This window comes from Bos grunniens, chromosome 23 (genome assembly GCF_055505025.1).
Source record: "Bos grunniens cultivar Pamir isolate PY7600 chromosome 23, Bosgru_T2T1.0, whole genome shotgun sequence".
Classification (NCBI taxonomy): domain Eukaryota; kingdom Metazoa; phylum Chordata; class Mammalia; order Artiodactyla; family Bovidae; genus Bos; species Bos grunniens.
Window position 1 is genome coordinate 14,890,378 of NC_141187.1, and position 17,687 is coordinate 14,908,064.

The following is a 17,687-nucleotide window of genomic DNA, read 5'->3' on the forward strand; positions in this document are numbered from 1 at the left end:
AAGGACATCACACCAATAAACAAGAATATACCTTTTTTTTTCATTTCCTACAAATGAAAAAATAAAATTGTAAAAGTTATTAATTTAAAAGGGAGGTGATAGAGAATACAAAAAGAAAAAAAAAATCCAAAAACATCTAGGACAAAAGTGTAATTCCTAAGAAATAAGGTCCAGATAGACCCTAGCATCTCTTCAGCAACACTGCATACAAGGAGACAATGATGCAATGTCTTCACAGTGATGAGAGAAATTATTTTTTAACCTAGAATTCTATACCTGGCCAAATGGTCATTTAATTGTGAAGGAGAATGAAAGCTTCAGAAAGCTCCTCAGTCTTGAGTGCTCGCTAAAAAAATTGTTAATGATGATTACCAGCAAAACTAAAAGAGAACCCAAGAAACAGACGTAAGTATAAGAAACACTGATGAGCAAAGAAACAAATAAAAGTTACAGGTAAGCTTAAGTAAATGTTGATCATGAAAATAACGACCCAGAATGGAATCATGGGTAGATCTCAACAGTTAAAGTGCTAGGAGAGTAGGAAAGGCAAAGTCAAAGTGTGCTAAGGGCCCTGCCCGAGCAGCAGAGGGCCAGACAAGCAAGAGGGAAGAAGTTTAGATGTTGAGAAAAAGCACAGATGAGCTTAAATATCTGAATTAAATCACAGAGACGTGTTTACACTTTGAGAGAGAAAATAAAGCAGCAAAAAACAACAAAGAGCACAAACAAAAAGCAAGAAAGGGGAAAAAATAGAGAGTATGATAAATGGGGAAAAAAATAAATAGAGAAGAAGAATTGCTCCAAACACTATTACAGTAACTATAATAAATATAAATAGGTTAAAGTAATTAATCAAATATCAGGGACTCTGAATTTGGCTATGAAGGCAAAGGTCTGCTATATTTTATTCACCAGACCTATATTTAAAAACGAAATGACCCAGGGAAGCTGAGTGAAGAGCTTGAGAGAGAGAAACTAGATAAAGCCCAACAGGGGGGAAAAAAAAAAACCAGCAAAAACGGTTTCAGGAAAATTGGGATACAAGAAGAAAAGTATTAAAAAGGACAATGAGGAATGTTTCCTATTGATAAATGATATAATTCACTTGAGCAACCTCGATAACAACTTGAGCATCCTGGATAACAAAGCCCTGAGATCTTGTCATCATCAAGTCGGGTATCTCTGTCAAGTCATGAACAAGACAAATAAATCCCCAGCCTTCATGGAGCTTTTGTTCTGGTAGAAGGCTGACAAGCAAAAAAAAAAAAAAAAAAAAACTAGTAAGGAAACTATATAGTATGTCAGATGCTAAAGCAAATATATAGGGAAGGGTGACAGGGAACACAGTTTCAAGTTGGGTACTAAGAACAGATGGCCTGACTGAGAAGGGGATACACGAGCAAAGGCCTCAAAAGAGCTCAGAAAGCAACTAGGCAGATTTCTGAAGGAAGAGAATTCCAGGCAGAGGGCACAGCAGGAGCCAGAGTGGGAAGTGGGCTCAAGATGGGAGAGGGAGTCAGTAATGGGGGGCAATAAATAGACATCCAGGAAACACAAACTGATGTCCCTTTCCCACAAGACACTGGGACATCACAAAATAAAACACACGAGATGAGCTACCTGAAAAATGACACAAACTGAAACATTACTAAAAAGAACAGAATTTTAAAAATAGACGACACCCAGTCAAGGAGACCTGAATTTAGAGAGATGCTACTGGACTGTGACTACAACTAAAATAGCTGCTGCTGCTGCTGCTGAGTCGTTTCAGTCGTGTCCGACTCTGTGCGACCCCATAGATGGAAGCCCACCAGGCTCCCCTGTCCCTGGGATTCTCCAGGCAAGAACACTGGAGTGGGTTGCCATTTCCTTCTTCAATGCATGAAAGTGAAAAGTGAAAGTGAAGTCGCTCAGTCGTGTCCGACTCTTGATGACCCCATGGACTGCAGCCTACCAGGCTCCTCCGTCCATGGGATTTTCCAGACAAGAGTACTGCAGTGGGGTGCCATTGCCTTCTCCGTAAAATAGCTTAAGCCTATTCAATTATATCTTACCAACTGTGATGGAAGACAGTATAAAAAGAGAATGGCTTAAGTTCAGGGATCTAATGGACAGCATGGTGACTGTAGCTAATAATACTCTTATATGTACCAAATACTTAAATGTTGCTACGAGGGCAAATCTGAAATGTTCTTAGCACAAAAAAGAAATGGGAACTATGTGATGAGATGGACGTGGTAGCTGATACTATGGTGATAATCATTTTGGTGACATCATTTATAAATGTGTCAAAGCAACACATATACCTTAAACTTACACAATGTCATATGTCAATTATATCTCGATAAAGCTGGGGGGGAAAAAAAGAGAGAAGGGCATGGTTTGAGTAGTATTCATGAAACAGGTACTTTGGAGACAATATGTGTTGATACATTTTCGGCAAGGTTGTGGTTGAGAATGCACTGATCAGTAGACTTGAAAAATGAGTTTGTTCAGCAGAAGTATTTTTCATTCTAGTCATAAAGATAGAAGTATCTGGGGATACTTAGATCATTAAAATCACCCAGTAATTTCAGGAGCTGAAAGCCACCTTATTAGTAGTAATTTCCCATATAGACTCCCTATAGGAGAAGGTGCTTATCTAAGGACTTGAGCATCTAGTACCAAGGAGACTTCACCAACATATATTAATAAAATGGCACTCTGATTTATTCAGAATTATTTATTCTCAGGTGAGTTTGGTTTTAGTAGCCAGCAGCCCACAACTACCTGGATATGCAGAAACAAAAGGGACCTAAGTGAAGAGCCAAGTTTTGAAATAGAGTTATTACCCTGAGGTAGAGTTGGGTCTGGAAAAGGCAATGGCACCCCACTCCAGTACTCCTGCCTGGAGAATCCCAAGGACGGAGGAGTCTGGTAGGCTGCAGTCCATGGGGTCTTGAAGAGTCGGACACAACTGAGCGACTTCACTTTCACTTTTCACTTTCATGCATTGGAGAAGGAAATGGCAACCCACTCCAGTGTTCTTGCCTGGAGAATCCCAGGGATGCTGGAGCCTGGTGGGCTGCCATCTGTGGGGACGCACAGAGTCGGACACGACTGAAGCGACTTAGCAGCAGCAGCAGCAGAGCTGGGTCAATCAGAATTAGGCCTTCCAGGTGTCACAGTCCTTCATCCATCTAACCATAGGCGTGAAATACTGTCCTGAGCAAACAGCACTGGACCTAACAGTTAGACAACCATCTAGGACTCTGCCACCACTAGCTACCAGCCCTGAGCAGTGCTACTTAGTCTCTCCAATCCTCGGAGATTTACATATCTTTCAAAATGGGAGTAGTAATAGCTCTTCTATCCATCTGATCGGTTTGTTTTGAGGCTCAGTATCTAAATCTAAAACAAACAAGCTGTGAGAAGAGAAAGTATTAGCGCTGCCATCATCACATGCCCTGCAGCCTGAGTATATAATTGATAGACTGAAGTGCATTACCACAATTATCTGAGAATTGAAGGCAAGATGAAAAACCACTAACCCACTGAACAAAATATAGGAAATCCTACCTCTCAGCAACTGGTTTGGCAATGTTTTCAAAAATGGTCTCTTGCTTTGCATCCTGATCAAAAATCCTTTGAAATCTGCAAATGTGAAAACAGTAATTATTTAAAAGCTGAGCCTTCAAACCCTATTGGATTAATCCATTTTTTTCGTCCTAAAAGCTCTGTAAATTACCCCATATTTACATCACTAGGCTTACCTAACCTAACACAATGTTTGCCCTGTAGCCCCAAACACACTGAGCTCTTGTACCCCTGTATACAAATGGTGAGTAAACAGTATTGCTTTGACAAGATCTGCACAATAAATCCCTCTGAAAAACTGCAGCAGCTTTGAACCAAATAATAAACTGTGTGTTTTTTAGCTCTCAAGAGGGACAGTGTCTGCAATTGGCATCAAATTCAGATCAAGATTAAGTGCATGAAATGGAAACCCAAGAACAGGACGTAAACAGCCAAAGAACTTCTGATGTCTGACCTGCAAGAGAAAGACGCAGCTGTGAAATGCATGATCATTGAACTCAGTTTTAATGTCTTGAGTTGAGGTTTGTTTTCCATTAGTTACTGCATCCTAGGATCAGCTACTTAATTCTCAGGATAGTTTATTTCATTTTGTTGCTCAAAGTCAAAAGTCAAACAGTAAGTTAAAATAGAGCTGCATTGTAAAGGAAATCTTGATGTGACTGGCACAGCTAGGGGACCGGGGAGATAGGATGGTGTCCACTGCACTCTTATTACCTTAGCTTAGGACAGGATCACGAGCACTGCCAACACCGGGAGGAGGCGCTGTGCTGTGTGTGCTTAGTCACTTAGTTGTGTCTGACTCTTTGCGACCCCATGGACTGTAGCCTGTCAGGCCCTTCTGTCCATGCAGATTCTCCAGGCAAGAATACTGGAGTGGGTTGCCATGCCCTCTTCCAGGGGATCCTCCCAACCCAGGAACTGAACCCAGGTCTCCTGCACGGCAGGTGGATCCTTTACCATCTGAGCCACCAGGGAAGCCCCAGGAAGATGCTCAACCCATCCTTATACAGTGTTTACGCACTACCAGCAAGTATGGCCCCCATTCCAAACATCATGAAGAAAGAGACAGCAAGACAAATGGGGGAAGGAAAGGTGAGAAGCAGGGAAAAGGCAAGGAGAAGGCGGAGAGACAGAGAGAGAGGGAATATAAGTGGACAGGGCAAAACGTTAATAAATTGGTGACTCTCCCACAAAGGGTAGAGGAGGTTTGATTGCATTATTCCTCCACTTCTTCTGCATAGTTAAAAGTTTTCGAAATAAAAATTGGGAGGGGGAGGATTTTAGAGCAAAGCCTTTGAAACATACACGTCCTAAGCAGCTTTCAAAGTGGTGTGTGTGTCTGCCCACACCAATGAATTGGGCACCAGTTCAATTAAAGTAGAGATGACATGAAATGTAGGTTTGTTTTCACTACTAAGGAGTTCAGAAGGATGTCTGGAGCTGGGTTGGAAATATAAAATGGAATGAATTTCACTGTCTTTCAACAACATTCATTTCAAAAGATTCCTATACCATAACAACCACCCTTTTGAAGAAGCAAATAATGAAACTGTATATAAAGAGAGATTGTAAGGTGCTCTGGGTACTCATTTAGCAGACAGGATTATAATTTAGCAATATTTACTGAGTGTGCCCAGAACACTCCTCAAGACCCCAAAGGTGTTTGAGGGCTTCAGATACGAATATTGAGATAACGCCGCTGCTCAAGTGCTCTTTGGAGAACTGCCCACTGTGATGTCTGAGCACGGACCCAGTGGCGCTTTTCGGTGATGACGATGTTTCTGAGGCTGTTTTGATTCTTTTACCAAGTTGGTGATGACTGAGTAAATGAATTAGTCATTCCCAAGCCTACTTCCTTACACTTCCCTGGTGGCTCAGATGGTAAACAATCTGCCTGCAATGCAGGGCACCTGGGTTTGATCCCTGGGTCGGGAAGATCCCCCTAGAGAAGGGAACAGCAACCCACTCCAGTATTCTTGCCTGGAGAATCCCATGGACAGAGGAGCCTGGTGGGCTACAGTCCATGGAGTTGCAAAGAGTCAGACATGACTGAGGGACTAACACAGATACACGGCCCCACTTCCTGAAGGGGAATGACATCTAACATCGTGTAAACCAAAGAGATGGGAGGAGGTTCAATAAATCATACATTGTGCATTAAACATCAAATATAATCACTCTCAAACATCTTCTTTTATATAACAGAGTTGTACAACAATCTGGAAATTCATTATGATCAGCTGTCTTCTGAAAGCCACTAAAAAGCAAAATAAAATCATAGAGTTTAAGAGGTTTAATCTAATCCTTTCCAGAAGAAGAAACTGAGACTTGGAGAGATAAAGCAATTTACTTTTGGTCCTGGAGCTAATCTATCGTGTGTCTTGAGATATAACTTAAGTTTCCTGATTCCAAGCAGGTCCTTTAATTTATTAGGAGGTCATGTTATTGCTGTTGTTCAGTTGCTCAGTCATGTCCAACTCTTTGTGGCCCTGTAGACTGCAGCACACCAGGCTTCCCTATCCTTCACTATCTCCCAGAGCTTGCTCAAACTAGTGTCTATTGAGTAGGTGATGCCATTCACCATTTCATCCTCTGTTGTCCCCTTTCCTGCCTTCAATCTTTCCTAACATTAGGGTCTTTTTCACTGAGCCTGCTCTTTGTAACACGTAGCCAAAGTTTTGGAGCTTCAGTTTCAGCATCAGTCCTTCCAGTGAATATTCAGGGTTGACTTCCCTTAGGAGTGACTGGTTTGATCTCCTTGCTGTCCAAGGGAATCTCAAGAGTTTTCTCCAGCACCACAGTTTGAAAGCATCAATTCTTCAGTGCTCAGCCTTTTTTATTGCCTAGCTGTCACATTCATACATAACTACTGGAAAAACCATAGCTTTGACTATATGGACCTTTGTAGGCAAAGTAACGTCTCTGCTTTTTAATAGGTTTGTCATAGCTTTTCTTCCAAGGAGTAACCGTCTTTTAATTTCATGGCTGCAGTCACCATCTTCAGTGATTTTGGAGCCCAAGAAAATAAAGCCTGTCACTGTTTCCACTGTTTCCCCATCTAGTTGCCATAAAGTGATAGGACCAGATGCCATGATCTTCATTTTTTGAATGTTGAGTTTCAAGCCAGCTTTTTCACTCTCCTCTTTCAACTTCCTTCATCAAGAGGCTCTTAATTCCTCTTCACTTTCTGCAGGTGGTGTCATCTGCATATCTGAAGTTATTGATATTTCTCCCCACTGTCTTGATTCTAGCTTGTGCTTCATCCAGCCCAGAATTTCACATGATGTACTCTGCATATAACTTAAATAAGCAGGGTGACAAATAGCCTTGACATACTCCTTTCCCAATTTTGAACCAGTCCATTGTCCACGTCCAGTTCTAACTGTTGCTTCTTGACCTACATACAGGTTTCTCAGGAGGCAGGTAAGGTGGTATGGTAGTCCCTTCTCTTTAAGAATTTTCCACAGTTTGTTGTGATCTACACAGTAAAAGGCTTTAGCATAGTCAATGAAGTAGAAGTAGATGGTTTTCCGGAATTCTCTAGCTTTTTCTATGGTGCAACGGACATTGGCAATTTGATCTCTGGTTCTTCTACCTTTTCTAAATCCAGCTTGTACATCTGGAAGTTCTTGGTTCACATACTGTTGAAGACTGGCTTGAAGAATTTTGAGCATTACTTTGCTAGCATGTGAAATGAGTGCAGTTGTGTGGCAGTTTGAAGATTCTTTGGCATTGCCCTCCTTTAGGATTGGAAGATTGTGTTAAGTTTTCCCTACAGTGTTAGTCACCCAGTCGTGCCCGACTCTTTGTGACCCAATGGACCGCAGCCCACCAGGCTCCTCCGTCCTTAGTCCATGAGATTTTCCAGGCAAGGATACTGGAGTGGGTTGCCATTTCCTTCTCCAGGGGATCTTCCCAACCCAAGGATCAAACCCGGGTTTCCTGCATTGCATGCAGATTCTTTACCGACTGAGCTACAAGGGAAGCCCATACTCCATTTCAAATGTGGTACATGCTGATTTCTTCTCATCCCAAACTGGCTTCTTCTTGTCTTCTCCATCCTAGTAAGTGCCAACTCCACTTTTTTCAAAGTTCAGTCCAAAACCTTAGAATATATGCTTGACTCCTCTCTTTCCATTGTACTCTGTATCCAACCCATCAGCAAACTCTGCTAGTCTGACCTTCAAAATACAGCCAGAAGAACCCAATTACTTCTCAACATTTCCACTAGCTACTACTCTGGCCCAAGCCACCATAGTTTCTTGCCTGGTCTCCCTTGGCCCCCTTTCAGTCCATTATCTACACATTGGCAAGAATGATCCTGCTAAACCATAAGTGAAATTAGTCTATTATTCTGTTCACAACCCTCCATTACCTTCCCTGAGCACTTCAGGAAAAGCTCCAAAGGACCTGGCCACTCTGTTATCCCTTAGCCTTCATCTCCCTCCAGCCCTCTTGCTCACTGTCTTCTAGCCACACACATTCCTTGTGCTTCTTCAAGCAAGCCAGGCACTCTCTCATCCCAGGAACTCCATTCTTGCTCTATCCTGATCCTGGAATTCCCATCCCTCACACAGCAAAGTGTCTGGTTTCCTTACTTCCTTCAAGTTTCTGTTAAAATGTTCACCTTCTCTGAAGTCCCTGTGAAAAACTGCAGCCATGCCTCCAGTTTGCTGCCCTCATCCCAGCAATCTTTATTCGCCTTTCCTTACCGTATTTTCCTCAATAGCACTCAATACTTTCTGACATACACACACTGCCTGTTCATCTTTTCCCACTAAAATGCAAGTACCTGAGAGCAAAAGTTTGGTGCATTCCTTGCTGTATTCCTGGCCATTAAAACAGCACACAGTGGACGGGTAATAAAGATTTACCGACTGCATGAATTTTCTTGGGTGAAAACAGCATTTAAGATGCTTAAATATTTTATCTCTGAACATACATAATTTACTAATTTCTGTATTTAAAATACTAAAGCCAATATTTTTTGTTTCTATCATCCTATAGGTGACACAAATTGAAAGTTCTTCCTATTCTCTGACTTGTGGGGATAACATAATGGAAATTGGAAAGCTCAGTGGATTTTGGGAAGCTCATGAAGAAAAAAAATCCCTTAATTTTACTTTTCTAAATTTAATTTTATTTTATGTATATGGATCATACTACACACTCTGTATTTATAACTGAATTTAATTCATTCAGCAATGTAATCAGATATCTTTCTATGAAAATAAATCTTACTTTATTACATCAAATAAAATAAAGATTTTTAATTCAGAGGTTTACAAAGAATGATCAAGAGATTTAAAAATAATAAGCAAACAGCACTTTTTCAATAAGCGTATGTGCAAATATACTGTTTATATCTGCATAACACACAGCATACTTTGGAAATGGCCAAAAGATAGCTGCTGCTGCTGCTGCTAAGTCGCTTCAGTCGTGTCCGACTCTGTGCGACCCCATAGACGGCAACCCACCAGGCTCCCCTGTCCCTGGGATTTTCCAGGCAAGAATACTGGAGTGGGTTGCCATTTCCTTCTCCAATGCATGAAAGGGAAAAGTGAAAGTGAAGTCGCTCAGTCATGTCCGACTCTTAGCAACCCCATGGACTGCAGCCTTCCAGGCTCCTCCATCCATGGGATTTTCCAGGCAAGAGTACTGGAGTGGGGTGCCATTGCCTTCTTAAAAGATAGGGACATGGCCAATTGTTTCTTAGCCATCAAACAGAATCAAGCTGAACACAATGTTTTAGGAAACTGTGGCTTTGTGGAGACAGGCCTAGCCCAGTTGTCATTAAGTCATAGCTAGTAAGGTATGTAGTATGCTTATACCAGTGGGAGAATGCCACCTTCAGAAAAGTAAGTCATGTATTACAAGGCTACTCCTTAAGGGACAGAATACAAGGCAATGAGGAGCCACAAAGACAAGGTTAGACCTACCTCACCATGCAACCCTGGGCTAGTCCTTCTCCTGTGCTTACTATAAAAGGAGCCACAAGACAAAGATGGGCTGGAGGTGGTGGGAGAGATAACCATGACAGACATAATGGGGGGAGTTGTGAAGACCAAAGAGAATCTTTATGAGACAAAGTCATCATCATCATCACCATCATAATGAGGAGGGAGGAGAAATAAGAAGTAGAGAGAGAGAAACACACAAAAAATATCTGAGGTGGTTCTATCCATGCACAAGGGCAGGAACAGTCTCAAATTAAGGCCCATGCAGAACAGCCTAGAACACAAGAGAACAATTAGGACGCCTTCAGCAGGACCACACAGAGTCGCTCAGTTGTCTCCGACTGTTTGTGATGCTATGGATTGTAGCTCGCCAGGCTCCTCTGTCCATGAAAATTTCCAGGCAAGAATACTGGAGTGGGTAGCCATTCCCTTCTCATTTGGCCCAGAGATTAAATATGGGTTTAACTTGAGCTCAAACTTCTCCAGAAATTAAAAGTGTGGATTAAAAGAAATTATGCCATCTGAAATTATGCCATCTGGAGAGTAAAGACAGTATGCAACAGCCATAATCTCCAAATGTAAGGCCTGCCTACTAGGAGAGTATTTGGACCAAAGGCACAGATGACAATCCAGGAGTGGCTGAATGTTGCTTGCATCTTGCAGTTCAGCACTGTGCCAGAGAAATAAAATGCAACCCATAAATATGAGTATATATTTAACATTTTTACTAGCCACATTGTTGAACTGAAGTGAAACAGGTGAAATTAAATTTAATAATATATTTTAGCACAATATATTCAACATGTTTTCACTTTACTGTGTAGTTAATATGAAAAGAATTATTGAGCTTTTTTATATTCTTTATTTCATAGTAAACTTTCAAAAACCCTTGATATGTCTCATACTCACAGCACATCTCAATTCAGACCAGCTCCATTTCAAGTGCTTAAGAGCTACACGTGGCGAGTGGCTGGTACAACAGACAGTACAGGTACAGAGTGTACACATGCACAGGTGAGGTCATTATGCCTTTTAGGTTATTAAGAAAGCTCACCTATTCAGCATACAGATTGTTCCTTAAGTTGTCATCTTTAATAAATTTTAGTCATGCATTGAACGTCCTATAAATGGGCCAAGAAGGAAAAAGATAACACTTGATAAACAGATGTAATTAAAAAAAAAAAAAAAGAGTAGGATCTTAGGATATCCTGTTGGATACAGAAATATACCCCCTTTTTAATTCTGGGCACAGCAGTGAAAAGACAACTTGAATTCTATTTACTAGATAAGACAGAGAACTGTACTACATTCTCCCCAAGAAATGATACCAATGATTTCACAGTGGATATTAAAGCAGGACAAGAGTTACTTCAATAGTAAAACAGAACTGAAGATGAAAAAAGGAAAGCTTACTTAAATCTGTAGCTTTCTCGCTTATTATTCACAAATCCATCTGCCAAATCACGAGGTAAGATAATTTCCAAGCTAGGTGTTAATTTTTCATCTTCATCTATGGAATAAATCTGCAAATATGAAGACAACAAATGGATATAAAATGATAAAATTATGACTTGAACAATGACCATGTTATTATGACATGCATTGTAATAGTATTTTAAAAACTGTACTTTTCAGATAAAAAGTCATAACACAGCACAACTTGGATAATTTTCCTGTTTAAACTCTGTGCACACTCAAACAAATATATGGAACTGAACAAAAAGTAAAACCTAAATCAATGTCTGATCAAAACTCAGATCCTCTTTGCATTATCTAATACTTAAATTTGAGTATTTGAGTGTCTGTCTCCATTGTTGAGAAAATAATAGCCCTGACAACAACATATTATCTAAGTATTGCTTTGGAATTATGTACCAGAAATTAACATTTTACTACAACCAATAAGCATTTCTCAGCATTTACAAAATGCTAGACACAGAGATGAAAGGCCTGGGTCTGAGCCCTCTCAGAGAGCTCACAAGAATGCCCTAATTCAAGTTATGTTCAAAGAAGCCCGAGTTTCCATGAGACATATTTAAGCATTTGATAAAAGACATGTGGTTTCAAAAGACACATGTAATTCACGTCTTTGATGTCATTTTCTAGGTTCTCCTCCCAGCTCAGCCACTAATTAGAAAATGACCTGAGAGAAATCACTTAACCTCTTTAAGCAGATAGGGAAATGAAGGGTCTTAACCAACCCCCTTTACAACTGTAATATTCTGATTCTCTTCTTGGTTATCTATCCCTTTACTTATTGGCCAGGAAAAGCAAGAGTCCAGCCTATAAACAGATCATAGGGAATAAATAGAAGTCTACAATTTGATGTCCAAAGACCTGGGTCTAACACTGATCTCAGTTTACCAGCTGTGTGACCAGTCACCGCTTTTAGCGTCTCAGAACATACATAAGATGAAGAACACAGAATCGCCTCCATTACAAGATTGCTGTGGGGATCAAATGATGTCATGGAAATAGAAGCATTTTGTAATGCACCATAAAAAATGTTAGTCATTAGGTTTAGAAGTTTTTAAAAAAGACTTTTTGTCTTTCACCAAGAAATAAAATTCTTTCTAACAAGCAATACTTCCCGTTTAAGACCCATTTAGATGCTTGATTATGGGGGGAAATTCATATTCTGAAATAAGTAAAAAGCCTGCCTAAATCTCCAGAAAGTCTGAATAATTTTCCTAAGCAGATTTTTATTGAGCTCTCTCACTTAAAATGTGAGGAATTCATGTAAGAAAAGTCATGCTGTAAAATAAAATTATTCATAGAAAGTTATGGCATCACGTCCAAGGCTTTCTGGTTAGATTTTCTCAGGAGACATTTAAAAATTATATTCTATAGGGCACTACATTGTTTTTTTAAAAAAAGGTTAATGGTTAGACAGGTGAGTGAAAAGGGTGAGTAAGACAAAAAAAGTGTACAGGAGTGAGGGATGCCATACATTTTTTAAAAACCTGTAACAGTACTTAGAAGACAAAAAGGGCCAATATATTAACAGAGTAGGAACAGTGACTTTCCACTCCTCTCATTAAGCCATTCTTTCAGGCATTAAGAAAAGCCCACAACAAGAAAACTTGTTTAGTCTAATAGATTGGCTTTCTACCGTTAGTCATAAAAATATTTGAGATGGAGCTGTTCTTTAATAGGAGACAATTAGACCAATGCAAGGATGACTATGAAGATATTTCAAAATATACAAAGCACTATGCAAATGAAAAGCACTGCTACTGTTAAAATTATCACAGAGGGTCATCTTATGTATCTTTTAATACACTAATCTATAAATTATCATCATTTAATTTATAGTGTCTCAGGGAGTATGATTAATGAAGTAACAGAGCCACAAAATGAAGAAAAAACATACCTTTGAGTCACTCTTAGTTTAATGCTACAAAGAGTATATCTAATCAGAGAAACAACTACACAACCTTTGGGAGCAAAAGTATAGGGTGCCAACAGTGGGATTTCTAAGGAAGGGTTCAGTTCAGTTCAGTCGCTCAGTTGTGTCCGACTCTTTGCCACCCCATGAATCGCAGCACGCCAGGCCTCCCTGTCCATCACCAACTCCTGGAGTTCACCCAGACTCACGTCCATCAAGTCAGTGATGCCATCCAGCCATCTCATCCTCTGTCGTCCCCTTCTCCTCCTGCCCCCAATCCCTCCCAGCATCAGAGTCTTTTCCAATGAGGAAGGGTAGGGATACACTAATTCAAAACTTGTTCATCTGTGTTCTCTGATTTTTCTGTACATGGCATAATGTTGCAACTCAGTAAGAATCTGGCATTATTAAAGTACAATATGATACCTAAAAATATTTCCTGGAGTAGCAAAGAAGACACTCCATAGAATCTCACAGAAGAAATGCAAAAGAAGGCACATTTTAAAAATACAAACATTGCACTTTAAGGAAAGAAGTTCAAATTAAATCCAACATTCTCTATCAACCCACCCCTCCTCCAAGCCCCACCTCTATCCATCCTGTCACACGATCACATCCAAGCACCTGTTTCTGACTGCTGAGTCAATATAGACAGGTTCAGTATTTTTAGCTAAGAATCTGGGGGTGAGGGTGGGGGAAAGTATGGGTGTGGGGGCAATTTTTATATGTGATGTACTTTAAAAACCTTGTAAGTGAATGTAAGAGGAGAAAAAATGGGAAGATACTCAATGGTTGCTTTCCATATTCTATATTCCTTAAATTTTTTAAATGCCACACTTAGAGTGTTTTCATGCATCTTTTCCTAACTGTATTCCATGAATGAAAAGACTGAAGATGAAAACAATGACAAGACACTATATTCCCCTTGTTTTAAATATATAAATTTACATGAGGCAAATCCTAAATTATAAGCTGCTATGATGACAGAGGATGAGATGGCTGGATGGCATCACTGACTCGATGAACGTGAGTGTCAGTGAACTCCGGGGGTTGGTGATGGACAGGGAGGCCTGGCGTGCTGCGATTCATGGGGTCGCAAAGAGTCGGACACGACTGAGCGACTGATCTGATCTGATCTGATGATGTTACATGGACTTCCCTTGTGGCTCCGCTGGTAAAAATTCCGCCTGCAATGCGGGAGACCTGGGTTTGATCCCTGGGTTGGGACGATCCCCTAGAGAAGGGAAAAGCTACCCATTCCAGTATTCTTTCCTGGAGAATTCCATGGACGCTATAGTCCATGGGGTAGCAAAGAGTCAGATGTGACTGAGCGACTTTCACTTCACATGATGTTACATGGGCTTCCCAGGTGGCTCAGTGGTAAAGAATCCACCTGCCAATGCAGGAGACAGAGATACTAGTTTGATCCCTGGGTCAGGAAGATCCCCTGGAGAAGGAAATAGCAACACACTCCGATATTCGTGTCTAGGCAATCCCATGGAGAGAAGAGCCTGGTGAGCTACAGTCCATGGGGTCACAAAAGAGTCTGACACAACTTAATGACTAGACAACAGCAAATGTTGTTACACATATACATATACTCTTTGTAGATATGAAGTAGAGATAAAATATTATTAAAAATATACCCATTCCAGAGACTCATGAATATGACTCAGATGGCCCTTGCCAATATCCTTATTTTCTGAGGCAGAAAGGTTTTGTCCCAAAAGCTTTGGAATAAAAAAATCCTTAATTAAAATCACAGTTCTGCCACTCACCAGGTGGCTGGCTGAGCCAAATTATTTAACCTGTCCGAGACTCAGCTTCCTCATCTATAAAATGAGGAAAACAGCAGCCTTGCAGGGTTTTCATGAGACTCGAGGATAATGCAGACAAAGAATCTAAGTGGTAAGAATGACTATGCTCCTTCCCAAGGAAAGAAAACAATGTTTTGAAACATCTGAGGAGCATTCAAAGTATTTCCGCTCAGAGTAGGATCATGCCTTAGCCTTCTTTGCACACTTCTGAGCGTAGCATCCTAGAGGAAACGCCTAGTAAATGCTCAGGTAATGTTTTCAGAATAAAAGGTATGTATATTCTTTGTGTAAGTTGCATAAATACCTGTTTACATCTGCAACGAGTGTATGTCAACGTTTATGTTCAGAATGACAATATAGTCAAAAAACTCTAAGGGCCCACTGCGTAAGAACCACCGGGTAGGCTTTGTGTGTCTCTATCTGTATCTATCATCCGTATCATCTTAGAGCGTGTAGACACGTATCTCTGGCTTGCACATTTTGCCCGAGGATGAACCAGAAGTTTGAATGCACCTGGGTGGGCAGACCTGTGTGACTGTTCTCGAGAAAAGTGCAATAAGGGCGCACAGCTAAGGCTAGTCTATGATCACGCATACACGCAGACGTACATGTGTGTGCACGGGTCTGCAGCTGCGTGAACACGTGTGTCCCGGAGTACACAGGTGGTTCTGTGCAGGTTAATCGGGGCCCGCAGGTCTGTGTCGGGTGGAAATGGACTGGGTCTGTCCGAGCCTCCTGACAGCAATGTGTTGGCGTCTATGGGCTGTTCGGGTGCCAGAACAGAGTGTGCTGGACGTCTGGCGGTATCCCGCGCCGGGAGCCGAACCCCTCACCCGGGCCGGGGACCCTCGCGTGCCGCCCCTCCCCCGGCCTGAGAGGCCCCGCCGCGCCGGCGCCCGTGCTGCTCCGACCCGTACCCCTTGTTGCTGCTTCCGGACAGTGGGCTTCACCCTGGCGAAAATTTGGATCGTCTGCTTCACCATCTCCTCCTCGGCTCTTGCACTGACCCTTGACCTCTCTCAGGCACTGGCTCCCAAAACTTCTGACTCCAGCCGCCTCAGGCAAGCCGTAGCCTTGGCAACAGTAACTAGGGACACTACCCATGGAGCACCGCGCCAACCAGGACCGCCTCCTCTCCCTAATTGGTTGCTGGCAAGTGGGAAGGCCCGGAGGGAGGGGTTGAGGGCGGGGGCGGGGCCGAGGACGGGGCGGGGCCACGCGAAGAGAGCTGCGCGTGCGCGTGATCAGATCTGGTACCTGGCTTAGAGCCAAAGCTGGCCTGGAGAGTGGTTAATGCGGTGACAATCGTTATGCCTTGCCCGTTCTTTAATCCATTCTTTCTCTTTGCCAACACCTCTTTTTAGCACTGAAGTCGTTCTGGTTTTTATTATTCATTCATTGAAAAGATGGCACTTGATTTGTGACAGCAATGTACTGCCTGGGGATTCTGAGCTAAGCAAACACTTCCTGTGCCCCCTTGGAGATTAGGGTCTGATGAAGGAGACAGAGTTTTAATGGGAAATCACAAGTTAAGACCGAGTCCTGTGGAAGGGCACCTTATCTAGTTCTGTTTTGGAAGAGGCCAAAACTGGAGGAAGGGGGACTATTTTTCACGCAATAGTCCTGTCATGAAAGGATGGGCTCTGGTGTGCACTGTTGGGAATGTGAGTTGGTACAGTCACTATGGAAAATAGTGTGTATGGGCCTTAAAAAATTAAAAATAGAACTGCCGTGTGATTCAGCAATTCCACTCCTGGGTATATATACAATAGAATTGAAATCAGAGAGATAGTTGCACTCCCAAATGCACCAGAAATATTAACCATGATATGGAACCAACCTAAATGCCCACTAATGGATGAATGGAAAAAAGAAAATGTGATATATATATATATATATGAATATTATTTTATATATTATGTTTTATATCTATAATGGGGGTATATATATTATTCTGCCAAAAAAATAAAGACATCCTGCCATTTTAACAACACGGATGGAACTGGAAGGTATTATGCTTGGTGAAATATGTTGGAAAAGACAAATACTGTATGGTCTCACTTACATGTGAAATCTAGAAAAGTTGAACTCATAGAAACAGAGAGTAGAATGGTGGTATTCAGAGGCCAGGAAGTGAGGGAAATATGTAAATACTGGCCAAAGGGTAAAAACTCCAGTTATAAGTTCTGGGGACTTAGTGTACAGCATGGCAACTTTGGTTATATATTTGCTAAGAGAGTAAATCTTAAATGTTCTTACCAGGAAAAAAAGGAATTATATGAGGTGATAAGAGTTGCTGACTGGCTTTATTGTGATAATCATTTCATAATATATGCATGATCAAATTATCACGTCATATACTTTAAGCTTATATGTCAATTGTATCTCAGTAAATCTGGAAAAGAAGTAAATAAGAAAATAATAAAAAGAAAAGATGGAGTCTTCAAAAGACACTGTTAACCCATGAAAAGTTGTTCCATATGTATCCACCAAGGTGATACATGTTAAAAAACCACAATGAGATATTGCGACATGCTTATCAGAATGGCTAAAATTAAAAATAGCCACAAAACAAGATGCTGACAAAGATATAGAGAAACTGAATCACTTATGTATTACTGGTAGGAATGTAAAGTGTAAAACATATTGTAGATAATTGTACAACCACTCTAGAAAACTGTTGGGTAGTTTCATACAAAACTAAGTGACTATTATAAAATCCAGCATTAATCCCAGAGAAATGAAAACATGTTCACACAAAAATCTATACATGAGCGTATGTATGGCTAAGTCCCTTTGCTGTCCAACTGAAACTATCACAGTATTGTTAATCGGCTATATGCCAATATAAAATTAAATGTTAAAAAAATGCAGGAGACCCAGGTTCGATCCTTGTGTGGGGAAGATCCCCTGGAGAAGGGAATGCAATCCACTCCAATATTCTTGCCT

General features: G+C 41.1%; 1 protein-coding gene across 1 annotated transcript in view; it reads right to left on the bottom strand.

The window, feature by feature from the left end:
- KIF6 (kinesin family member 6) overlaps positions 1-15,904 on the bottom strand; it is a 410,786-nt gene extending 394,882 nt beyond the window's left edge. The window contains 3 exon segments of the mRNA XM_086369695.1: positions 3,559-3,633; positions 10,947-11,056; positions 15,656-15,904. Coding sequence (XP_086225821.1) covers positions 3,559-3,633; positions 10,947-11,056; positions 15,656-15,721 — 251 coding nt within the window. The 5' untranslated portion in view covers positions 15,722-15,904.
- Between the last annotated feature and the right edge of the window lie 1,783 nt (positions 15,905-17,687).